The 25,832-nt window shown below is 40.5% G+C and overlaps 1 protein-coding gene across 1 annotated transcript; it reads right to left on the bottom strand.

Annotated features, from left to right (window-relative positions):
- Nucleotides 1–302: 302 nt before the first annotated feature.
- On the bottom strand, nucleotides 303–25,205 carry lamb4 (laminin, beta 4). The gene is made up of 34 exons (XM_034587153.1): nucleotides 24,577–25,205; nucleotides 24,040–24,206; nucleotides 23,507–23,642; nucleotides 19,737–19,810; nucleotides 16,553–16,741; nucleotides 16,403–16,466; nucleotides 16,007–16,221; nucleotides 15,328–15,448; nucleotides 14,865–15,053; nucleotides 14,154–14,309; nucleotides 13,962–14,065; nucleotides 13,568–13,647; nucleotides 13,226–13,409; nucleotides 12,914–13,045; nucleotides 12,588–12,776; nucleotides 11,881–11,993; nucleotides 11,650–11,761; nucleotides 11,112–11,292; nucleotides 10,842–10,985; nucleotides 10,524–10,755; nucleotides 9,628–9,785; nucleotides 8,506–8,730; nucleotides 7,961–8,178; nucleotides 7,583–7,679; nucleotides 7,118–7,487; nucleotides 6,736–6,899; nucleotides 6,246–6,448; nucleotides 5,392–5,589; nucleotides 4,862–5,006; nucleotides 4,064–4,271; nucleotides 2,276–2,411; nucleotides 2,035–2,193; nucleotides 1,743–1,896; nucleotides 303–1,290 (listed from the first exon to the last, which is right to left on the bottom strand). Exons 1-34 carry the CDS (start codon nucleotides 24,662–24,664, stop codon nucleotides 1,151–1,153), a joined length of 5,445 nt encoding a protein of 1,814 aa, XP_034443044.1. The 5' UTR covers nucleotides 24,665–25,205; the 3' UTR covers nucleotides 303–1,150.
- Between the last annotated feature and the right edge of the window lie 627 nt (nucleotides 25,206–25,832).

The raw sequence follows: 25,832 nt of genomic DNA, 5'->3' as shown, positions 1-25,832 counted from the left end.
GACACATTTAGAATATAAAACTCAGAACAAAGTGATATTTAAAAGGAAAAGATTAATATAAGCAACGTGTCAATTAAAGGGGAAATATTTAATTTAGAAAAACAAACAGCTATATTATGATTAAATTTAATTCTTTACTTTGTTTTTGTTTTCTTATCCACAATTATATTTTTACATATTCAAATAATCTAATTAAATTCAACTTAAATACAACAACATGTTTGTTTGTTTTTTTAAACTCTGTTGACAAACAATCAAAACAAATACAATAATATTTGTGACACACAAGTTTGGGGCTTTTATTTCGAAAAAACTAACCTCACTTCCGGTTTATGTAAAAGTAACTTTACTGTCTTTGTGTGTGTGTGTGAGTGTGTGTGTGTGTGTGTGTCTGTGTGTGCGTGTGTGTCTCTCTCTCTCAGAGTTTTAACTTTGTCTCAGCTGATGGGGGGGTCCTAAATCTTCGACATCTTGGATAAAGACAGAAACAACAACTGGTTCATGATCCTTTCGTTTCATTATGATCAGTGTTTGTGTGGTTAAAGAATCTGTTGAACCATCAAACTGTCCACATACTTTGGGCTTTAAATTGTGTATTGAGACTTGTTGATGTGTCAGAAAGTTACAAGTAAAACGTTACAAGTAAGTTAAGTCAGAGTCCTCACCTCACATCCTCCCCCAAGACTCTTCAGACAAAGACATTCCTAACCCCCCCGGACACAGACACACATACACACACACTGTAGCTACAGATGTTCAGGTGGGGGGTCGGACTCCTAACACACACACACACACACATACACACACCTCCCCCCACCATTAAACCTCACCTGCAACAACAAAGGGAGAGTTTTGTGTGTGTTCCCGGTGTATTATGGGTAATCACTGTGAACGTGTGATGACCTGCAGAGACATGTTCTTGTCAGTTTTATTAAAAAAGTGTCTTTAAATGTTTCTGGTTACATTTCAGAAATAAACTGAAAACAAACAAACAAATCTCTTTTAATAAAGATGTAGAAGATTAAAGTGAGACAATTGTTAACATCTAGTATTCTGTAGTATTTATGAAGTACAGCTTGATTACAGTATGTAGTATTCTGTAGTATTCATGAAGCACAGCTGTATTTCAGTATGTAGTATTCTGTAATATTTATGAAGTACAGGAGGCGTAAACTTCGGCTCGTTTGGAGATTTCCTGTCGTAAAGATTCAACTGTTTCCAACATCTGAGAAACTTCAGCAGATTTGTTCTCTTTTCTTCTGATCAACTGCTGGATCCTCTGCTCCACACCTGAAAACGCACACAGACACAAACACACACAGACACACACAAACACAGACACACAACACACGGAGACACACAACACACAACACACACACACACACACAGTTTAAATATTATAACACCCCATATAACTGTCTGTCTGTCTACATATATACGCTATTGGCTCTGCCGCCAGTGGCAGACACAGCGCGTGTGAACCACAGACAACCGACATACAGCTGATCTGCGGCACAACCGCAGCCTGTGAGTCCAGAGAGTTCGGAGATTGACAGGGAAGACTGCGAGATGGACCGGTAGATCGCGATCGACGGGTTGGCGACCACTGCTCTAGAGGATATGTCGAAGCTCGTCATCATTCAAGGTGACGACTGTGAGTCATTTTTCGGTCTCATAGATCCATAGTTGTAGTCATAACTTAAGTTATACTGATGTTACTGCCCTACAAGTAAAAGTACTACCTTGTATATTTCTGAGTTTGTCCTCCATTTGTCTTTTCAAGTTCTCCACCTCCTCTATAATCTTCTTCAGCCGTTCTCCAGCTTCACCCTGAGCCGACTGATTCGAGGTTCTTTGCTTCAAAACCTCAAAAAATGTCATCACATTGTCCAAATTCTGTGAAACAAGAAAGTCAAGTCAGTGAAAATAATTTTGTTGATGTCATGTTAAAAAACACTGATATCATAGTGGTAGTAATCATTGACTCTGCAGCCTCCTGTGTGTGTGTGTGTGTGTGTGTGTGTGTTGTCGCACCATTGTCGTATTAATGGCTGACTGAGCAGCCTCCTGAGCCTCTTGGGCCACCGCTCTGTTTTGTTCCGTTTTCTTCTTCAGGGCTTCAATTTGGTTTCTCAGATCTTCAGGTCGATTATTCATCAGATTCGTCTCAAACTTGTTCAATTTGTCTTTAATCTGAAACATGACAAAATATTTTCAACACATGTTTAATAACCAAAATGAAATGACAGATATTTGAGACGTTATGGATGTTTACATCTTGGACTTGAGCTTTGGTCGTGTCTCTGTCTCTGTTGGCTGTTTCCAGGTCATTGTTGGCTTTGTCCTGAGCTCTCTCAGCTTCATAAGTGTCTCTGCTGATCTCTGTCCAATCCATGTCCTTTGTCCTCTCCCTGAACACAACAACACAGTATGAAAACACAAAGATTTCATACTGAAATCTCAGAGCACGACTGTGACCCGACATCAGACCAACGAAGAACACAACACACGGACATAGAAACACAGCAATGAGATTCATGGTCCAGGAAACGACTTCTTGTTTCACAATTGGAGGATGAGAAGTAAAATGTCTGCAGCTTTCATTAGGATTAGAGTTTTGCAGCAACATTATATGAAATATATTTATTCTACTAAGTCTTAAAATGATCATGATATGATAAACATACATGCTTCTCCAACAACACGTTTTAATTTATAATAAAGTTATAATTATTGTAAATTTGTATTCTGGAGTGACACAGACCTACAGACAAAGACAAAGGTTCACTCACTTGAACTAAGTATTCAAAGTACTTTCAACAATCAAGTACTTTGTTCATGCAGCTGGAATATTAAATCATCCCAACTAATACTGGATAATGCTGTCATGCCAACATATGCTAGTGTTAATTGCTATCAGTCACACCAGAAGAGTGGATGGGCCACGGTTGTTTGTTTCCTTGGCAACAGGTTTCTTCCTCCTCTATCTACCACTCTTCTTCTCCATCCTCTTCATCATCAGTAGCTGAAAACTTCATAACTGACGTTTGCATCAAGAAACAACAGTGAGCTCTGAAGTTAATTAAAATAAACATCAAATGATCCATACGTCACGTTAAATTCATCAATATTTTGTCAGAGACGGGGAAGAAAAACCAGTGTGGTGTATTTTTTTGAGGGGGGCTTTTGTTTTTGTGATAATGGGCTTAGCTTAGCATGTAGCTACTGTTGATGATTTTTGACCATCCTCACACATAACAGTATATGTCACTATATATTATGTATAATGTATATTCTATCTGTACAGGAGAATAGAGCCTGTCTGGTTCCACAGATCCTCCTTCTCTCTCTGAGCAGAACCAAGGTCAGGTTATAGATAAAGGACCAACAGGACATTGTAGTGTCTTCACTCAGGGACGTTCAGATCTAACTCAGAGGCTCCAGACAGAGACACCGACTCTTTGTGTGTTTCACCAGACGTGAGGACACAATGTGATTCATGAACACACACTTTACACTGAACTGTCCAATAGGATGCAAACACCTCCATGTAACAGAGAGAGGGACCTTCATGGGTGACGCAGGGTGAGGGAGATATACTGGGAGGCTGTGGGAGACATCTTCAGACTTGGTGGAGACAGTTGCTCATGTTGCTCTGTTAGTGTTTGTATGTTGTTTCACCTCCTGGTCTCCTTGATGCAGCAAGTCTACATTCAAACCTTCAGCTGCTGCCTGAGTTCTCCTTTCACCAGCTTCCAGGAAACTTCCAGAACAAATACCACTGACCACATGGATTCAACTGCAGTTCCCATTTCAAACACAGGTAGTTACTGTTACATATCGTTGCTTTAAATTAAGTTTTGTGTTTAAATGAATATTTCATGTTTTAATCAGTTTTATGTTTTTTAACTTTAATAGTTAAAAGTTTAATATCTTAAAGTTTAATATTTTTATTTAAGTTTCTCTTTTAAATTAGTTTAATGTTTTCTTAAAAGTTTAAAGTTTGTTAACTATTTAATAGTTTGACAGTTTAACAGTAGTTTAGATGTTTGCGAACACTGACTGGACTTCCTGAGCTTTCTGCAGCAGGTCCTTGGTTCTCCTCACAGGCTCCTCCAGCTTCTTCAGCTCATCCTGGACATGTGCAGTGTTTGAGAGCAGATTATTGATTTCATTGATCATTGATCTGATCTGAGCAGGGGATCGTGGCAGCTGGATGTTCAGAACAGCTCTGGCCATTTTCTCGATGTCTTCAATAGGAACCATCTCATCTGTTGGAAAACATGATAAACAGAGTTTCTTCAGTTGTTTCCTCTGTTTCCGTATCAACAAGTGTGTTTCCTGCAGGGAACATTTCAACACTGTGTCTTAACGTTAGCTGTTTATTTACCATACTGTTGCTTTTGGGTATCTGTAAAGAGTTTTTGTTTTTGCCGAGGATTATTATTATTTTCTGAAATCAAATTGTGGTGAGTTCTCAGCTCATTTAGAAGAAAGGTGTCAAACAACTTAAGAGGGACATTTGGCAATGGAGCCACAGGGGAGTTGGAGAGATTAATGTTTGGTCGCAGCAGTTACGAGTGTGTAAATCAGTTTGTATTTAAATCCAAAAGAGAGGAGACTGCAGCACACAAACGTTTCTTACACACTCAATCACTTTTTCTGAAATAATTTAACACATCATTTTCTCATCTGTTTAAAAGAAACAGCTGCTTTTACAAACTCCTTGTCTTAACTATCATCATAAAACTTCACAATTCTATAAAATGTTCTTTAAATTGTGTCACTACAAGAGGAACCTTTGATACTAGAGGACTTGATGAATACAACCCCAGTTATAGAGTAACACCTGTACACTGACCCATCAGGTAGTCTTTGGTTTGCTGGATCAGCTCCCTGGTTTTGTTCTTCTCTCTTTCGAAGGTGTCGAGTCGCTCGTTGATCCGCTCGTGCAGATTTTTAGCCTGGTCTTTGGAGTCCTGGGCTGCCTGTTTCATGCTGTTCATCTGACCCAGAACAAGCAGGTGAACAACACTGATCTCAGTGAAGAAGTATAGTCCTGTGTATAGCTGGTAAACTTCGTCATAGTTTCAAGTTTCAGTTCAGCATTGAGATCCATTAACAAGCAGATCAACTTTCAAACTGTGTTGTTCAAAGGGATCAGGACAAGGATCCATTACAGGACTCTGGGATTAATCTAATTCAATTTGAGCAGCTGTGCCTAACCATGAACGTGTTAATCAATAACATCAGTTGAAACATCATGTGATGTTTTTAACTTAGTTATTCTCTGAATTAAAAGTAAAACATGCTAAACGGATTCATTTTGGTCTCACGATGAGAACCAGGACCAGCACCAGAACATCAGCAGTGGTCTCAGTGTGAACCTACCTTGTTCTTGGACTCCTCAAGTCTCGATGGGAGTGACAGGAGTTGTTCCTTCGCTCTCTCTGATTGTTCTGAAGCGTGGTGACTGATGGGTACGACTCCGTCACAGCTTGAACCTCCACATTTCCTTCGCCCTGGAGCCAGAACACACAGAGCTCCACCACATCCAGAACAGTTGTCCAGACCTGGTCTTCCACAGATCTGAATCAGACCACAACAAGCTGCTTCAAGGCCATAAAAACATTACGTGATGTCATCAATCACCTGAAATCACCAAAATATTAACCCTTCCATCGTCCATCAATCCATCCAATAATAAACAAATGTATATGTTAATGAGTATATAATAAATTAATTGTATAGTTAATAAATTGAGCACAGCATCAGCTGATTCCCTTTCAGACATTCATTGGCAAAGCTCAAACAAGGCACCTTATTTAAGCTGCATCAGCTGCAAGCCGTTTTACAACCCACCTCCACCCCTGCTCCCCCTTTTTATACTGTGTTTAACTCATTCAGCGTCATTTCTGTTGTCACTGACAACGCACTGTTGTGTTCCCTTCGGGGCTCTTGCTACCGCTCTTCCTGCAGGGAGGTCCCAGAGCAGAGCCATACCACCAGATGTAAATTATGCAGAGGCATAAAGGGGTCCTGACTGAAATGTATTTACATTTATAGTCATTACAATATAAATTAAACTAAAAACATCCCTTGAATCTAAAAGAAAATTAAGAGTTTCTATAAAACATGATGTTAAAAGGCGAAAGCCTGAAACCCCCTTTATGATGTCCTTTTTATGTTTGGATGACGTCATGGCGGCACATTATGGTCATGTAACTGTGCAGGTATTAACTCACCTGTCGGTTTAGGTTGACCACGCTGAGCTCTGTGATCTTCTTCTCCACTGGCGTCACGTCTCCTCTGCTGCCGCACACGCTCAGTTTGTGTTTCACTTCCTGTCTGATGTCCACGGAGTCGTCTAAAGCTTTGGTTGCACTTTTTACTCTTTTCTCATCCAACATGAAACGTGTCAGAATCTTCTGGATCTCGTCCAGCAGCTCTGCAACAAATCAAAGAAGAAGAAAATCTGATTAAGTGAAAATTTGACTCTTTACTGAATTCTTGTCAGTTTGGTTTAAAGTGAAATCAAATTTAATAAATTAAACATTAGAGTTTGAATTCTGTTCATGTCATAGAGGAAAATGTTACTTCAAGAGTCACAGGATATAATCAGTTCAGCAGGTTTAATCCATCCATCCATCTATCATATTCTGTCAGTTCAGAGTCTGTGATGAACGTTTGCATTATGTTTCCATAGTGAATCAGAGAAAACTCTGATTTCTGTACCGTCCGCATCTTCTTCTTCTTCTTCATGTGGGAGCTCCATCACATTCTCCTTCACACTTTTCAGCAGCTTCTTAAACTCCTGACGAATGTTTTCCATTTCGGTGTCGAGAAGAGGAGACGGATCGATCAGGATCATGTTTGGATCAACGGCATCTTTCAACTTCCTGTGAGACAGAAAACATTTAGAAATGTTTCATTAACTTCAATATTTTAGGGAGAGATGGAGCTCAGACCTCCAGCGTCATAAAAAATCTGAGGTTTTCTCATGAAACAACGACTCATGTTATTTTTAACATTTAAACAATTGAGGAAGAAATCTGTAAAACAGATGAAACATCCTGATATAAGAACAAACGTGTGAGAACAGTAGTAAGGAACTCACCCAATCCTCACACAAAGATTTTCCACCTTCTCCAACTTCTGCAATGACAGTCCTGTCAGATTGGTGAGGCTGTCCAGCTTGGAGTGCATCTGCAGCATCTGGTGCCGGGGGTGACTCTCTCCAGGCCGCAGGTCTTTGCCGTGGCGAGGGATGAAGGTTCTCATCTTCTGTGCTGCTCGATGGACATCCGTGACACTTTCAGCCCAGAGAGCGGTGCACGGGTGGCACTCCTCGCACGCTGGGAATGCCGAGCTGTAGCCGAGGGCGCACTCATCACAGAAGATACCGGTGACTCCAGTTCGACAGATACACTCCCCGGTTTCAGGGTCACATGATGGACGCTTGGTTCCCTCCAGGTTACAGTCACAAGCTGAGAACAGGAAGTGATGAATCGAAATAAAATCCACAGTTGTTGGATAAAATGTGTGTGTGTGTGTGTGTGTTTGTGTGTTTGTTCTCCCTTACAGATACACTGCAGGTCTGGATTCCCAAAATGATTTTCTCCACATTCGTCACATTGTCTCCCTCCAAACTCAGGACGACATGGACACTGTCCCATCACCTGAACACATCACATGATTATTTATGACCTTATATATTGTATTTATGTGTATTTATGTGTCTCTCTCTTATTGTTTATTGTAAATACCAAATAACCTGCTATTTGTTGTTCACTGAGAATCAATCATTCATTTGAAGAACATATTTCAATCAATGACCCTGAGAATCTTGTGTCTGTTCTGCAGCGTGAGCTAAAATAAAAAATAATAACATCAGAGTAGAAACTGTGGATGAAAACAGACCCTGTGGTCATTTGGATTATTTCTTAGTTTGAGGTCTGACCTTGTTGCAGATGTTGGAGAAGGAGTTGACAGGATCACAGCTGCAGGGCTGACATCCTGACGGTCCGTCCAGGTTCCAGTATCCATCCTCACATTGGCCACAGAGGACTCCCACGACACCCGTCCTGCACGGACATTGTCCTGTACTTGGATCACAGAAACAAGAACTCCCCAGAGGGCAACGAGTCACCTCCGTCCCACGCCGGTCACAGGAGCATTCTGGGAAATACACAAAAGATTCAATACATAAGGGATATCATACATGTGGAAGTAGTAGATTGTTCTTTGTCTTGCTCTCATGTTTTTAATGCTGTATATCACAACTTTAACATGGTGAGGGTTAGATAATGTTACCATACAAATAAAATTGAACTCAATTGACCTGAAAACTTTACCCAGACAGTTTCAAGCATGGAGGCAGGACTGTGAATATTGAGGGATGGATTAAATATCTTGATTAGAGAAGAAGCTACAGGATAATAATAATAATAATAATAATAATAATAATAATAATAATAATAATAATAATATACTCTCTATCTGTACCTTTGCAGTCTTGGACCAGAGCGTTTCCATAGTAACCAAGTTTGCAGCTTTGGCAGCGTGGTCCCACCGTGTTGTGGCGGCAGCCCAGACATTCACCTGTCAGGCTGTTGCAGGCGTTGCGGTCGCCCAGGTCGATGTTGTTGTTGCAGGGACACTCTGCACAACGGGCACCTGGCAACGTCAGGTCTCCATAGAAACCAGGGCTGCATCTGTTGCATCGTGAACCTGAAAGTGTTTTTATTTCATTCATCAATTAAAAAGGTTTAAAGGGTTTATATACATAAACAGATCAAGTTGACGAGTCGGACTCATAAATCCTCGGTGTATGATGCCTGAAACTGAACCCAGGACGGGAACTCACGTGAGATTCTACCGTCAGCTAAACATTTGCTCCTACCCAGTGGCAATGGGGGGGGGGGTCCCTTCTGACAGGTGTTCCAGAGTTATGCTGAAGTACCCCCCCCCCCCATCGTAATCTGACAACCCCAAAATATATAGATAAATATTTAAATAAATATCATTATAACATCAATGGTGATGATCATATTTTGATTATTTTGATGCTCTCCACATGAATGCACCAAGGCTTACGAGGTGAAAATTATATTACAGCCTTGACAGTATCCAGGCGGCTCTGCTCCTCTGATGCTTTATCATCACACTTAGAACTAATCTTTATAAAAACCTGCTGAATTCATATTTATGTTCCTCGATAAACGCGGTGTTGCTTCTTCTGCAACAATGAAGAAACATTGAAAACCGTGTTGTATCATAATCTGCAGGAAGAATTTCTCTCCTGTCTGCAAGAGTGTGTGTGTGTGTGTGTCTGCTCGTCTCTGTCACTCTTCACACAAACTGATAATCACATGTATTTAGTTATTAATTGATGATTTAGGTCACTTTAACAGTGTTGCGTGTCACGTCTCGTCTCGTGTGTAGCAGGTGGACGGCGTGTGCGTGCAAAATATTTTACTGTGTAAAGTGAGCGCAGATCAGCGGGAGGACATGGACTCCGGACCTATAATGTATGTGCCGACCTAATACTGGACATAGTACGCTTTAAAAGACATTCTAAGGAAAAAATTTTTTTTCCAGAGACCCCTTGAAACACCCAGCTCCTACCTGTGTGCCCCTCCTGGCAAATGCAGGTCAGACTGAGGGATTGTGGGTCATGTTGGCAGGAAGTGGCAAAGAATTGTCCACTGTACTTAACGTCTGGGCACAAGCAGGGCTGACAGGGCTGTCTGGAGACGGGGTTTCCATAGTAACCCTCCACACATCTGCATCAGTAACAAAGGCGTCATAAGAAGCTGAACATCTTTCATATCTCTGTGTTTAAAGACTTCTGTCAAATATGCAGAAAATCAAATCTGATTCATAAACCTGCGAACACATTTATAATAGTGAACTCTGACATACACAAACACACATCTCACGTGTGTGTGTGATGTAATGATTATATATTCACAGTTAAACCAGTTGTGACAAACGGATATGATCATATGTCAGTAAGAACATATAAACAATACAGTGACAACACACATATAAACTGCAAACTGATCTACAGACACGTAAAGACAGTGATGTCGTCACTAGTCAGTGTCATATTCTACACGTGTGACTGTCCTGTCCAGTTCACTTCAGTCCAGGTCCAGTCTAGTCCAGTCTATTACATTCCAATCCATCTAGTCCAGTCCAGGCTGGAGAACTGGTGGCTCTGTTATGTGGTTTTGTTTTGGTCCATTGTCAATTTAGAGGGAGGAGTCACTGTAAATAATACAAAGTTGTTTTGAGTGATGACCTTTAACCTATGATGGGATGATAATTAAAGTGTCACTGAATAAATGAGTAGGAAAATAATGGGAATCACAGGATCTGCCAGTCACCAGATCTCAATATATTGTTTATAATATACACTTTTGTACTTTGTTCAGCCTGCACTTGATTTGCTGATTGGTCGATGGCATGAAGCAGGTTTACAGATGTTCTTAACAAAGTGCTGGATGAGTGTGTACGACCTGTCACAGTGCGATCCGGTGGCGTGTTCCCTGCAGTTCAGACACTCCCCGGTCTCTTCAGCACACGTCTCAGATAGATTGTTACATTCACAGGGTCGACACAAGGGGAAATCCCAGAATCCTGTGTGGCAGTGATTGCAACGTCGCCCCGTCGCGGCTGACCGACACGCACACTGACCTCTGACCTGATCACACAGCTGCGCCACTGAACCACGAGCGTCACACCCACACGCTGCAAACGACACCATAGAAAAAAATCTGTCATCTTGTCGCATCATTTTAGAAACCTCAGATTTTCTAAATATGAGACTTTCTTACATTTGCAGCCGTCGAGTCCCAAGTCAAATGTCATTGGTGCACAGGTATCACAGCAACGGCCCATCACATTGGGTTTACATTCACAGAACCCACCTAGTTTACTACAAGATGGTCCTAGAGAGCCTATGAAGTTACACCTGCAAGCTGGCGACAGATGAAATAGGGATACATTCACAACAGTTAATTTTTATGTTTTTAAATGATGAAGAAAAATCTCTTCCACATTGTTGAATGTACGTACAACAGCTGCAAACATGTTGCGCTACTTACGAACTGCTCCGTTGTGGATTCGTGCTGACATGCTCTTGATCAGTCCCTCACAGACTTCTGGGAGTGAGTCATGTGGTTGGAGCTCAGCAGCCAATCCGATGCAACGAAAGTGGCGGAACGATTCAAGGTCACTTTGAGAGCAGAAGTTCTGGACAGACTCTATTCTTGGAATCAGACCTATCTGAAAACACATCAGAATCAGATTCGGGGTTAATTGATACGTAGATTTACACAAATATGGAGTGTGCTGTGGTGTGTTAGTGAAAGCATAAATACAAATTTTTTTTAAATATTATTAACACTACCAACTAGAAGAAATGTGTGCAACATGCACGGTAGATATTTACAATTTGAAGTAACTAGTAACCCTAACCCTAACCCCCCATTCAGAAGAAAACATTTTAGAGTCCTCATGAGACTGTTTGGACTCAACCTTGACCTCAGCCAGTAGTTCACACCAAACACACTGAATCTGACTTCTGATTGGTCCATTGCTGTTATGGCAGAAGTTTATTTGAGCTCAGGAAGTTCTCCTCACCGAGTCAATGAGGATGTGAGATCCATCAGATCCAGACTGTTTGTTAAAGACGACGTCAACAAAGTAACGACCTCCTGCATTCAGGCACACTGAAGAATCCAGACCACGTCCTCTGGAGACAAACAAAATCAAGCAGTAAACAAATAGATACACATACATTTACAAATGTTTCTGCATATGTGACCTGAACGGTCATGTGACTTCTCTGCAGCCAGTCCAATGTCACCTTACCTGGAGTTTCCAGGAAGAATCAGAGTTTCACTTCCTGTTGGGTTGTTACTGCAGCCACCGTCACCTGGTGACATCATGATGATGCTAACTGAAGCCAGCCAATCAGACAGAGCCTCAGAGGAAGATCAGGAAAAAACATTTACAGTAAAGAAGCAGAAAAAAAATCATCATTATGTTACATATATGTTACATTTAATATACATTAAACAAAAAAATTATGAATATGATTATTTATATTAATAATCATTATAATAATACAATTTATTTGTATAGCACCTTTCATTCAAGGAATGCAGCTTTACATACAATATAGATACAAACAAAAACATGTTAAAATGTATTCAACCCCTTCTCTCTGTCTCTCTGCCCCCCCACATTCATTTATTTACATGTCACTAACTATGTGTCTTTTTCCTCCCATAGTCTGTGTCTCTCTTTGCTCTCCCTTTAATGTACGTTCTGATCAGGACTCTGTCGGACAGACCAACTTCTCAAGATTAGTGATAAGGATGTTGTGGTCCAATCGTATCAAAAGCTCAGGTCCAGGAGGATGAGAATCAAAACCTTGTTTTCAGAGTTTAGTCTGAGTAACTTACTAACAACAACCACAACCTGAACTGAACAACGTGAACTAGAACCACAAACACAACCTGAAGCACAACCAGAGCCTGAACCAGAACTGGAAATACCCTGATGGTTCTTCTAACCTCTGTTTCAAAGTGAATCACTAATTGGTAACCCATTGATGATTGTAGGTTATCCACAGTGAATCGAAGCCCAGCCCCCTCTAACACCCTGACCAATCCCAGGCCGGTCCAGGTGACTGGCTGATCACGTGTCTTCTGACGGGGGATAATCTGCAGGGCATGATTTGGGTCCAGAGGGATGCTGGTTGGCTGCAGGACCCAAAGAAAGAATCAGTGGAAAGGGTTAGGGGTTAGGATTTGTTGAATTATCTCGATGACTCAAGAGACAATCTGATTGGCTGAGAAATCAGACTAGTCAAAACAAAGTATGACATCAGACAACTCACCTGCCCCTGTCTCCTCCTGCGGGTGAGTCGACGAGTCCTCCGAACCAAAACCACTCGTCCGTCGGTGAATTTAAAGTCAAAACCCTGCTCTCTGTAAGATTTCTCACACTCAGGTAACACACCTGGATTCACCTGCAAAACACAGGAATACTACATGTAAAATACATATAAAATACGCAAGAATACTACATGTAAAATAGACAGAATTACTATATACAAAATACACAGAAATACATGAAAAATACACAATAAAACTACATAGAAAATACACAATGAAACATGTATAAAATGCACATTATTTGTTGCAATCACCAGAGAAGAAGAAGATGATGGAGCATCAGTAGAAGAACGGCTTCCTCCAGGAAGTGGAGCTGCGAGCTCTGCCTCATACAGGAAGTAGTCAAGTGAAGGTAGGAAGAAACCAGGGGCGGGGTCAGAGCAGCGTCGACCAATCATGTTTTGTAAACAGCTACACTGTCCATCCTCTGGAGAACACCTGAGAAGACAGGAAGACGTCTGTGGACTGATTCACATAAGATGGATTCAAATGGATCATAAGTCAATTTCAGCTGTTTGATGAGTCTGAGGTGATGACACCTGATGACACCTGGTGACAAAACTGAACATTTGAAATAAGAATAAAACAGAACGTACATGATGCTTTGAGCTCCTCCGACGTCACAGTCACATGGCGAACATCTGATCGCTGAGTTTCCTAAACCCCAGAAACCTTCCTGAACAGGACAGCAACACAAATATCTTACGTATTATCTCTTGTTAAAGTATCACAAACATTACCATTAACAAGTTTTTTAAGTACTTATTTAAGTAGTCATTATTACTACAATGCACTAATTATAATTAAAGACATTTTAACAGTGTCCATCAGGGCCCTCCTACTTCACAGAATGTGCTCACGTAGGAGGCAACGTACAACGTGAACTTTAAACTTTAACTGTGTCTGAGCTGCTCCTGTGTTTTCTTCATTAATAAAGTTGATTTGAAAAGAAAGTTTCTGTCAGAGGTAAAACTTTAAGATGAAACCTACCAGACATCGATCACACAGCGGGCCGCTCGCCAAACTGTCACATTCACAACTTCCTGTCAGCTGATCACATGACCCAACACTTCCCAAAGCATGACACCTGCACACTGAAACACACACACACACAAATCATGTAGATTGAGCTTCATCACTCTTTGTTTATGAACACGTCAGATGAACGTAATCTGTGGCTACCCTGACAACCGGCCGGGTCGTCCTGCCTCAGGCCGAAGAAGCCATGTTTGCAGTGCTCGCAGCGTCGACCCTCCACGTTTTCTTTACAGAGACACTGACCAGTCTGAGCTTCACAGAGACCGCCGCCATGAGCTCCTGCTGCATCACAGTCACAAGCTGAAACACAGGAAGTGGCTGTTACATCATCCTGTCAGATGACATCATCACGTTAATCATGTAACCCTAACCCCATTACCACTGATACCAGACCCTTTAACTCTGACCTTTAAAACGGAGACTTAAAACACTGGGTGACACACTGTGCAACAGGGACACCTGGCAACAAGGTCAGAGGGTTTCAAGTCTCAGCTGAAGTGTTAGCGTTTGGCTTTTTTCTTAGTGTTTCTATGTGAGTTGTTGTTTTTTAACCCTAACTGCTGTTATCTTGTTGTAATGTTGCTTAAATGTCATTTCTTGCTCCTTTAATATCTTATCCTTAGAGCACAAACGTTTTTCAAAGTTTTGCTTCATAAATACATTTTTACTTTACTTTACTTTACTTGTGACTCATTGTCTTAAAACAAGAGCATGGTTTTGTTTTCAGTCAGATTTGATAATATTACAAATTTCCTCAACTTATTTACTTTCAATTTCAACTTTTTGATTTAATTTAAATGATGGAGAAAAGTGGAACTTGTTTGATCACAATGAATGAAAGCAGTGGAAGCGTACGTATGCAGGCGTGAGGGTCGTCCATTGCTCTCTGAGGATCCTGAAATAGAAAAGGTCGACACTGTTCACAGTGAGGACCCATCCTGTCATGGCGGCAGTTGTCACACACGCCACCGCTAATGCCACCCGTCGCTTCAAAATGAATGTCGTCGAAGTGACAAGAGTCTGAGTGACCATGACAGTTACACCCTGAGAGTACATGAAACACGAATTAGTGAAAACTGAAAATGATGAAATGTTTTTAATAATAATAGTAATGCCAGTTTGTGTGAAAAGTTAAATTAAATGTATATAAAAAACACTATAAATTAGATAAAAGCTATAACTTCATAGGATTCACAAAACCTTGTCTGATTTAAAAAAATAAAAACTATTTGATATAATTAGTAAGATTTGTATAAACTATCGTACAAAAAATTTAATTTGAAATGTACTTTTCAACAGAAAGATCCATTCAACATACTCCTGCAGATGCCAGCTGTGTCTCCTCCTCCCGGCCTCCAGGGGGAGTCGTGGTGAAAGTCCTGACATCTCTCACAGTTGTTTCCAGCTGTGTTGTGTTGACAAACACAACGACCATGAACCTGTAGAGTACAGAACATCTGGAATCACCTGAAAACTCACATCGATCATTTGTTCAAACAGTTTAAAGAAAGAAATGTGATGAAATCATCTGGACCCATCTTTTATTTTATTCTTTAGGGTTAGGGTTATTAAGGCTATTTTATTTTTCACATCCAGGTTTCCTGTTTCTCCCCTTACCCCAGTTTGATATGATTGATTTGTGATCCAATATTAAAATGAATTGTTGATGTCACTGAAGCTGTTTTCAGTGTTAGGGTTGTCTGGACTAATGTTGTCTGGACATGTTGTGTAGACAGTGTTTCTCTTGTAAAGCAGCAGCAGGAGATTTTCCGGGTCAGACTCGTTCACAACAACAGGAAAATGTGGGGGACATTCAGGCGAGGGGCGGAGCCTGGGCAGATCCTGCAGAGCATTGCTAGGGGCTGCAGTAAATGTTCCAGAGAATGGTCCGAGCAACTGACTCGGACATTTGTGTTCTCACTTGCGGAACTTCCAGAACATCTCAGGAACACGTGCGGGCTTAAGTTCATGTCTGAAAACAGCTTGAGGTTGTGTACCATGCCAGTTTGGGTGAAGACATCCCCATGTCGTCCGTCCACAGGTGTGCACCTGCTGGCGTGTCCGTTACAGAAGCAGCTTCCTCGGACTACCATGTTGTAAAGAGCATAGTAATATTTATTCAGAGGGTTCCTGCGTCTTCGACTCAGCAGAGTGTCACCGAGCGTGAAGAGACGAGTGAAGTTCACCCGGATATTAGTCAAAGTGATCAGATCTGAGGATGATGAATAAAAACAGTTATATGTCGACAAATGCTCCTTTCATACATCCAAAGCAAACATCTTATATATTTAGCTATTTTTATTATATTTACACATCTAAATGTTAATGTTGGTTATAAAGTTTTGACTTTTATTAAAAACAGACATCCAACATTCTCTGGCGCAAACCATCACCTTGGATATTTGGTGCATACGGGTTTCGTATTTCAAATATTGGATCCAGCGCTTTCAGCACCACCTAGTGGAAAAAGAAAAGAAAACATCTTCTAAATTTTACCTCACACACATAGTGTATGTGTTTTTTATGAATAATGAATGTGTCACCTCTCCATTGGTGGACGGTTCTGATCCAGAGTATCTACTGTCACAGATGATGTCATCAACACTGTCAGCCGCCTCATTGGACACTGAAGGGAAATGAAGTGAACAGTCTTCTGCAAAATAACGAAAAACTTTCCACGTTTGTCCAAAATCCTTCGATCGCTCAACCAACATGGCTGCTGGACGGAAACTCTGCAGAGCAACAAGAGGAAGTGACATCACTGACACACACTTATATAAATATTTATGTATATATATATATATATATATATATATATATATATATATATATATATATATATATATATATATGACTCGATGCCACACACATGATTGGAATGTTTGGGGCTGCACAACATCAACAGGACACTCAGAGCCTTCATCAAAAACTCAATGAGACTATGACAAAACAATTCTAGAGGCCAATTTCACCTCCTCTACATGGACGACATCAAGCTGTACATTAGGAACGAGCCATCGACACACTGATCTACATCACCAGGATCTAGAGCAAGAATATGGGAATGGTCAGGAATGGTCAGATACCTCACTGGTATAACAACTTGGCCAAAGGAGGAGATCAAGGCCATTAATATCAAGACAACGGCAGATAGAAGTGGCTGATAAGGACAAATCCTACCAACACAAGAACAGGCGCTGAGCCCGAGCTCAACAGTTTCCAATTAATTTTCCCCAGACAGCGACACACCTGCTGAGGAACCACCTGTGGTTATTGGCGACTCTATTCTGAGAAACGTGAAGATAACGACACCAGCGACCACATTTAACTGTGGTCACTGGGTTAGGGTTAGGGTTATGCAAATATGTTGTTTCAAATATGCACAACACTGTACAGGAAGCCACTGCAGAGGGGCTGAAGAGCCGCATTCGGCTCCAGAGCCGCGGGTTGCCGACCCCTGTGTGGAACCGAATTTGTTTGATGTATTGGACGTTTTTGTGTCTCCTGTGGCAGCAGTGTCCATCACTTTTAGCTGTCCTCTGGAAACACTTCCGTTGTCGTTTTCTGTATTGTAATTGCGTTTCTGTAATGTAATTGTGTTGTGAAATTGATGAAGATGTTTTCTTACTTTGCTTGTGTTTTGTCCACTTGCACCATGCAGTGCGTTGAGCTCTCAGGGCCACCGTACATATGCGCTTCTTACGCACATACATCACATCTTCACTAAATCTGCATAAAAGCACACGCCTGCGAATGTTTCTTTGTCATTCCCTCTGCAGAATGCTCTTCACATGCTGTATGTTTGTCTCTATGATTGTCTGACCTTCCTTTAAAGGAATAAAGTATACTTAAAAGGCTATTGTTCTCAGATTTCTTTATTTCAGAAGTCACAACTTACAATTATTGACTTAATTTTATTATTGACTAACCTCTAACCCTAACCCTAACTGATTCTGGTAAGAAATTCGATTATAGTCAGTGTTTATCTGATAAAACTGTGAAGAAATTTAAAGAACTGCTTCCTTCTACACTAACCTCACAGCCAGGTGTCAGTACAACACAGGGAAGTCCTCACAGCTTCACTCCTACACTAGTTGATAACTTTGTCAAAAGTACAGCAGCCTCATTAAAAAAGAACCCTTGACACTGTCGCATGCTGAAAAAGAAGAAAGTAAATCAGAGGAGATTAGCTCCATGGTATAATTCTCAAACACGTGTTTTAAAACATCACGGCAGTTGGAGAGGAAGTGGTGTTCTACCAGCCAAGATGATTTTAAGGTAGCAGTAATTAAACCTCTGCTAAAAGAGCCGACTCTTGATCCATAGGTTTTAGCTAATTATAGACCCATATCAAAACTTAATTTCCACAATCCTTGAAAAAGCTGTTGCTAACCAGGGTTAGGGTTAGGGGGTTGAAGTCAAGATACTGCAGAGGTATGGCAGAGGAGAGAAAACTCTGATCCATTTCCAGAAATGGGCTTCGTTCCAAATCTGCAGGGGGCCTCAGGAGCCTTATTATGTGGAACAGACTGTAAGCTGGTGGACATGGACACAGCTAAAGGAAAACATTTCTACACACAATATGGAAAAGCACTAAGAGCAAACTAAAGAAGAGAGCTGACACAGTGTGGAGACAGACACTGAACGCTGACATTGGAGTGAAACCAGGTTGGATGGTTTTATATAAACCTCCAATTAAAAAGAGAAATGGAGATTTGAATTGGAGGATTTTACATGGTGCTATTGCAGTCAACGCTTTTATCTCTGTAATCCGTCTGTTTCTAATGAGTGTATTTTTTGTGGGGAAGTGGAGACTGTTTTTCACTGTTTCAACGAACGTAAAACACTGCAGCCTTTTTAATGCACTGCGTTTTGTTTTTAAACAGTTTGGTGAAACATGGTCTCAGACCAACTTCATTTTAGGAGTCTGCTCCAAGAAAGCTGACGCCTCAAAATGGCAGCTGCTCCATCTGATAGTCGGAGAAGCCAAAATGTCCATATACAGCGGCAGAAAGAGTACAGTGGAGGGAAAGACAGCAGGAAGCACTTCCTGTTTTCATCTCCATAGTCAAGGCCAGAGTTTGGATAGATTTATAGATAGTATTTTTGGTAGAAGTATGAACAACGTGGATGATTTTATTGAAAAATGGTGCTATAAGGATGCAATATGTTGTGTGGCTGGAGACGACTTAAGGTTCAAAAATTCCTTTAAGATAAAGAGTCAGTGTTTGTTGTATTGTTTCTATTTGTTGTTATGAAAATAACGTTTTTGTTCTGTCATGTTGTGTCTTTTACATAAAAGGTTTTTAAAAATCAAATCTCTCTCTCTCTCTCTCTCTTTACTTTCTTTCTCTCTCTCCTCTCTTCCCCATTTTTCTCTCCTCACACCTCAGTTGAGTCAGATGTCTCCACACTGACTCTGGTTCTAGAGGTTTCTCCCAGTTAAAGAGTTTTTTCTCTCTCAGTCGTCAGAGCTGCTCATTATGGGAACTGTTGGTTTCCCCATAAGTTTTAGGTCTTGATGTTCTATATAAAGAGCCTTGAGATTATATATATTATGATTTGATGTTATACAAATAAAACTGAATTAAATTGAAATGAGTATGAGAAGCTGGAAAAATACCACTGGCTGAAAGAGGAGCAAGAGAATATATGGAAAGTGAAGACAACAGTGGTGTCACTGGTGTGTGTTTGTGTGTGAGTGTGTGTGTGTCAGTGTGTGTTTACCTTGAAGGTGAGAACCAAGTGGCTGAACTGGAACACGGTCTCCAGATTGAACTGGATACTGACCTGATGAACACCTGCCAACATATGTTTGAATAAATATTTAGTTGGGGGCGTTCCTGGAACGCGGACAATGTAGGACGTGTTTTACGGTAGCTCCGCAGGAATGTGTTGATATATAACTTTATTAATTTCTTAAGTCTGTCCACTGTTCATTTCTGTTACGAGTTTGGACTGCTTTCACTATATTACACATAATAAATTGCCGGATTTGTCTGGGTTAGGGTTAGAACATTATCTTATTTTGGGAGGAGACTTCAATTGTCCTTTCACTAGCATCGATTTCTTTTTGGTGGTCAACAGGCTGCTTAGATCCGTCTTTAGTTGTAATTATGATCCAATTGTCTTATCAGACCAGGCTTCAGTCTCTATGAATATCTACTTTCAGAAGTTTATTAATACTCTGCCACTGTTGCGTCTTTACACACATTTACTGCTTGAGAGGATTTTGTCAAATTTATTTCAAAGTGGCTCGAGTTTTTCTTTCTGGTTAATAAAACTCCAGATGTAACAGCTTCCATGTTGTGGGAAATGATGAAGGATTTTACAAAGTTTACGCGGATGATTTTTTGTTGCTTGTGTCTAATTTATCATGCTCCATTCCTGCAGTACTCTCAGTTCTAGACTCATTTATTAAAATATCTGGATATAAACTTAATCTCAGCAAAAGTGAGATATTTGCTGTTAACAGACATGCCAGAGTATCCACTCAACAACTTGACATTCAAGACCTCTAATTCTGGCTTTGTTTATCTTGGAATAATTGTGGCTGACACATTAAACGACCTTTGTAGGATAAATTTTCTTTCTTTTCTCATGCAAATTATACAAGATTTCGATCGATGGTCCCTCCTTAACCTCTCGGTGAAATTTGCCTAAAACGCCTGTCTAAGGCATACCCAAAGTAAATTGAAAGCTGTTCTTGAACCATTTGGAGTACATGCATGGTTTTGGTCTCTTTTGAAAGGTAACACTCTGAATTCCCCCCCCCCCAACAGTCAGAATCACTATAAGTGCTACTGGCATTGAGTAATAGAAGTTGGAACACACTGAAGTACACACTTCCTTACACACTTCCTTACTCTTGTTGAGGGTTAAGGGCAGAGGATGTCACACCATGTTAAAGCCCTATGAGACAAATTGTGAGTTGTGAATATGGGCTATACAAATAAAATTTGATTGATTGATTGATTGAAGTAGAAGGTTTTTTATTTCTGCCTGAATGTTTTTGGTAAACAGGTGCCTGCAGATGACTCTAGCTGGGACTTATGAGCTGGAAAACACTATGGGACCACAGCATGAAGCCTTACCTAGCCCAAATTCAAATTTGATAACAATACCACAGAAAATGAATATTTTACAGATGTTTTCCTAAGGGCATGTCTAGGCGTTTTCCAAAAAAGGCCATTTGGAGACTCCAAAGGACCCTTGGTAACCATGGTCACATACCTAGGCTAAAAAGGCTACTTTTACACTCAAACTTATACTTACACATAAAGGAGTCAAAACCGGTCATAGGGTTGAAAATTTATTCAAATATACATGTTACATGTTTTTGGCAACATGCCAGTCATTGTAGCAGTCACGACCGGGGATAAAACACAAAGGCACATCGCAGGAGGAGCACTTCAGCCGACCAGCGGTGCTGTGCCCAGTGATATGGACCGGCCGGTGGTGTGCTCCGTGTGGAGCAAGAGATGGTACGGGTCTGGCTGTGAAAATAAAGAAATAACAGTCATTTACAAAACTAGATAAAACTTTTATGCATTCTACACAAACACACACACACACACAGTGAAACAACGTGGCACACACACCTCCCCCACTTCAACAGTAACACCTAGACACACACACACCTCCTCCACATCAACACTAACACCAAAAGACACACATACACACACACACACACAGTGAAACAGAGGGGCACACACACACATACAGTAATTTACAAGTTATATATTATAATAAAATACTTACTTGTCAAGAGTAATGTCTCCTCCATCCAGGAACATGGCCTCTGCCTCAGAGTCAAACGACAGCTCGCTCTCTTCGTCTGATACTTCGTCCCCAGACTGGTCGCTTTCACGCCGAAGACAAAGTTCACGGGCTTCTTCGGTCGAGTAGTTCCTTTTCACGGACGCACGAGAACCGAAACCGAAACCAGTTGTTCGCCTGTACGCAGTGACTTTCTTGGGGTCGCTTTATATTTACACAGAGAAGCAGCACATCTGCATGTTGGAAATTTCATTGGCTATACGAAACGCCAGTCATCAGAACAATCGGTTGCAATCGGCTCAGTATTTACACGACAGAAGAGAGGCAGGCACTGTCCTTCAACGAGGTCTCTCCTTGGCTATTGTAGGCTGTGGACAGGACATGCCCGCTCCTATTTGGTCAAGTGAGCTGTCCATCTAAAGTTCAGAGTGCAGCCTCTATTTTGATATCAAGATATCGGCTATGTTTACATGCTAACGGGAGTTACGAGGGAAAATACATCAAAGGTTACACATAGCTGCCGGCTAGTTTGAAATGACGCAACAGCAGTCTGTGGGTATTTATTGATGTAATAATGTGTTTTGGACTAAACGTGTTACTGGATTGGATCATCTGGACCTTTGGCAATGTATCAAGACCGTTTTTGTTGGAATGTTATCGATCTGTGGATTACGATGAGGCTTCTTAGGTGAGTGACCTAGATTTTGTTATTGTTTTTTTTTGTTGGTGGTCTGACAGAGGCGTTGATTGTACCTGCTGTGGTGATCGTATCTTGAAATGGTTTGCATCAATCGAATCACAGCTTTCCAAAGATATGTCGCATCAGTACCTAGCTATACGAAGCAGTTGTGTAAATAACAAAGTTTGACGCTTAACAGTCGCTAAGTGGTTAATCTGTCTGTTGCTGCTAGAATCAACACTAGCTAGATTAACATTTTTCTATATCCCAAAGCACTGGGTGGAATGGCGCTACCGAACATTTTGTTCTATTTTTGGGCAACAAATATTGGAAACTTGAACTATTGGCTTCGATATGAGGATATTGAGGCCCCTCCATCAGGGTTGGTTATGGAGGCAAACTCTGCTCATCCGGTATCATTGAAGCCTTATTGCACTCACCTCTTCTTTCTTTGATCTCTAGTCACAGAAAAAAAATGTGATAGTGGTCTTAAAATTTGGTTTCAATTTAGACGCCATTTTGGCTTACAGACACTCTTTATAGGGCACCATTAGAGGCAAATCATATCTTTCCCTCATCATCACTGAACAGTGCCTTTTCTATCTGTGCTAGGTTAGGTACACAAACTATGAGGGACCTATATGTGGATGATGTTTTTGCATCTTTTCAACAACTAGTTGACAAATTTTCACTCCCTAAAGGACAGTTTTTCAGGTACCTCCAAATTCGCAATTATATCCGCGGTTCATTTCCAAATTTCCCTGGCCTCCTCTTTTTGGAACTTCTCCCATCACTAAAGGGGTTGATCTCTATTATTTATTCAAACATACACAACCTCTATTCGGGCTAGGGTCTGTTTGTTCATCTGTATGTTGTTAACTGGCAACAATAATAACAAGTATTGGATGAATTACTGTAATTGTTTCTAAATGTGAAAATCAATAAACAAAGTAAAAAAAAAATAAATAAATAAAGGTTTAGTTGATTGACTGATGACATCATACTGGTCACAAGATGTTTGTCTCATTTCTCAACTCACCGTTCTCAGACTGCCACCATTTTGTTTTTCTTTCAAGGTCAAAGGTTGTGATGATGTTCTCGATGCGGTGGCTGTTTGGGTTGCTATAGCGATTGTACGGCAGACGTGAGTCACATGAGAAACATTTCTTTTCCTCCTAATGGATGAAAAGATATTCATCATCATCTTCATCATGATCATTGTCATCTTCATCATCAACTTCTAGAAGAAGTGACGGAGTGAAAGAGAAGAGACAAAGTTAAGAATGTGGTAATGAGGAGGAGAAGTGGAAATGCTCCTCAGGGTGAAGAGAGAGAAGTAGAAGAGAAAAAAATAAAATGACAGATCTGAACATGTTTCAGTATAAAATTCAAACATGAGCCAGAAACATGTCAGAGAGAAAAAAAAACAGATCCTTCACTGGCACGGTGTTTATTTTACATTATATATCAAATTCTATTATATATATCATTATTTATATCAAGTTCTATTGTATATATCATATTATGTTTATCATATCATATAACCTAACCCTAACCCACAGTGCTTCTGACCTCCAAGTATCCGATGATGCAGTAGTTCTGAGCTCCATCCAGACCACAGGTTGATGAGGCTGAGAGCTGAGCAGCTCGACCCACCATCAGGTCACCCAGCTGAGGACTACACGAGCTGCCAGGACACTGGTCCTGGAGGTCCTGGAGCTGACTCACTGGAAGAAAAACTACAGAGACAGAGAGATTTATTTAAACTCTACAATAATAACAAGAAGAATTTACAAGCTAGATATGAATGAGTAGCGACAAAGTGGTGCAGTGGTTAGCACTGTTCCCAGTTCGAATCCCTTTTTGAGTTCACATGTTCTGTGTTTGTGTGTTTTCTCTTCGTCCCACAGTCAAACACAATCACAGGTGTGATGGACAGGTCACCTGTCCAGGTTTTAACCCCGCCTCTCACCCAATGTCAGCCGGAATTGGCTCCAATCCCCCCCATGAGCCTCAAGATGATAAGTGGTATAGATGATGGATGGATGATGTAAGGATGGGTGGATGGATGAATGATGATAAATGAGACGATGATGAAATTAAACTCACTGATGAAGATGAAGATCATGTTGATCATGTTTCTCTGACAGACTCTGATCAATGATGGATTCTGAAAGAAAAAAAACATGTTCATCATGTGTCAGGTTCAGAAACACGTGATGATACACATGAATTGAAGTGTACCAAGAAGAAATCAAACATTCTATGAAGGGTTAAGATTAGAGCCACTACATCCACTGCTTTTAAGAATGAGACTGTAGCACCTACAGTGTCAAAAACCTCCATTAGCAGGGATGTAGGAACAATATGGGTTAGAGTTATGGATCTGAACATCCAACAGTAAAAAAAATTACAGTAAGTTAAAACATACACATAAGACAATCAAGATTTGGAAGTTATCTCTAAAACTGCAGATTAAAAATGGATAAAAACATCTATTTTGGGGTTTGGGTTAATACTGACGCATACACATCTCAGCCAAGAACGTGATCCACAAAGAAATCAAACATTCTATGAAGAATTCATAAGTCCCACAAAGATCGCTGATGATCAGTCCGATTACTTTAAATTTTGATTTAATGGATCATCCTAAATGTGCGCAGATAATAAATTATACTTTATTTTAATTCATCAAACAGAGCGTATTGCCACCCAGCACAGCACGGAGACAGTCTTGGTTAAATTCACTAATGACCTTCTAATAGCTACAGATGTTTGTGTCTGTCCTCGTCCTTTTAGATCTCAGTGCAGCATTCAACACTATTGATCATCAAATTTTATTACAGAGACTAGAAAAGTTCATTGGAATTAAGGGAACTGCCCTAAACTGGTTTTCACCAAAGTTAACCATGGTGTTCCACAGGTTCTGTGCTCGGCCCAATTTTATTCTCATTAAATATGCATCCACTAGGAAACATTATCAGGACACACTCTGTAAAGAACAGTGTAATCAATTAACTAACCCTAACCCTATTAAACTCAGATAAAACAGAGGTTCTAATACTTGGCCCTAAACACCTTAGAGATACATTATCTAATGATGAAGCTGCGCTAGACGACATTGCCCTTGCTTCCAATGAAAGAGTCAGAAACTCGGGAGTGATCTTCGATCCCGATTTGTCCTTTAATTCTCACTTAAAACAAATTTCTAGGACCGCCTTCTTTCACTTGCGTAATATTCAAAAAATCCGACATGTCCTTTCTCAAAAAGATGCAGAAAAACTAGTCCACGCCTTTGTTACATCCAGACTTGATTATTGTAATTCCTTATTATCAGGCTCCAGCAGGAAGTCGTTAAAGACTCT

Source organism: Hippoglossus hippoglossus, chromosome 6 (assembly GCF_009819705.1).
Source record: "Hippoglossus hippoglossus isolate fHipHip1 chromosome 6, fHipHip1.pri, whole genome shotgun sequence".
Lineage (NCBI taxonomy): Eukaryota > Metazoa > Chordata > Actinopteri > Pleuronectiformes > Pleuronectidae > Hippoglossus > Hippoglossus hippoglossus.
This window is presented reverse-complemented; position numbering and strand designations above follow the sequence as displayed.

Coding starts and splice junctions, on each gene's coding strand:
- lamb4 (XM_034587153.1), bottom strand. CDS start 24,664: ATGATGAACATGTTTTTTTTCTTTCAGAATCCATCATTGATCAGAGTC. Junction 19,811..23,506: donor ATGGTGGCAGTCTGAGAACG/GTGAGTTGAGAA, acceptor ATATGTTGGCAG/GTGTTCATCAGGTCAGTATC. Junction 7,680..7,960: donor TCTCCAACATCTGCAACAAG/GTCAGACCTCAA, acceptor TGATGTGTTCAG/GTGATGGGACAGTGTCCATG.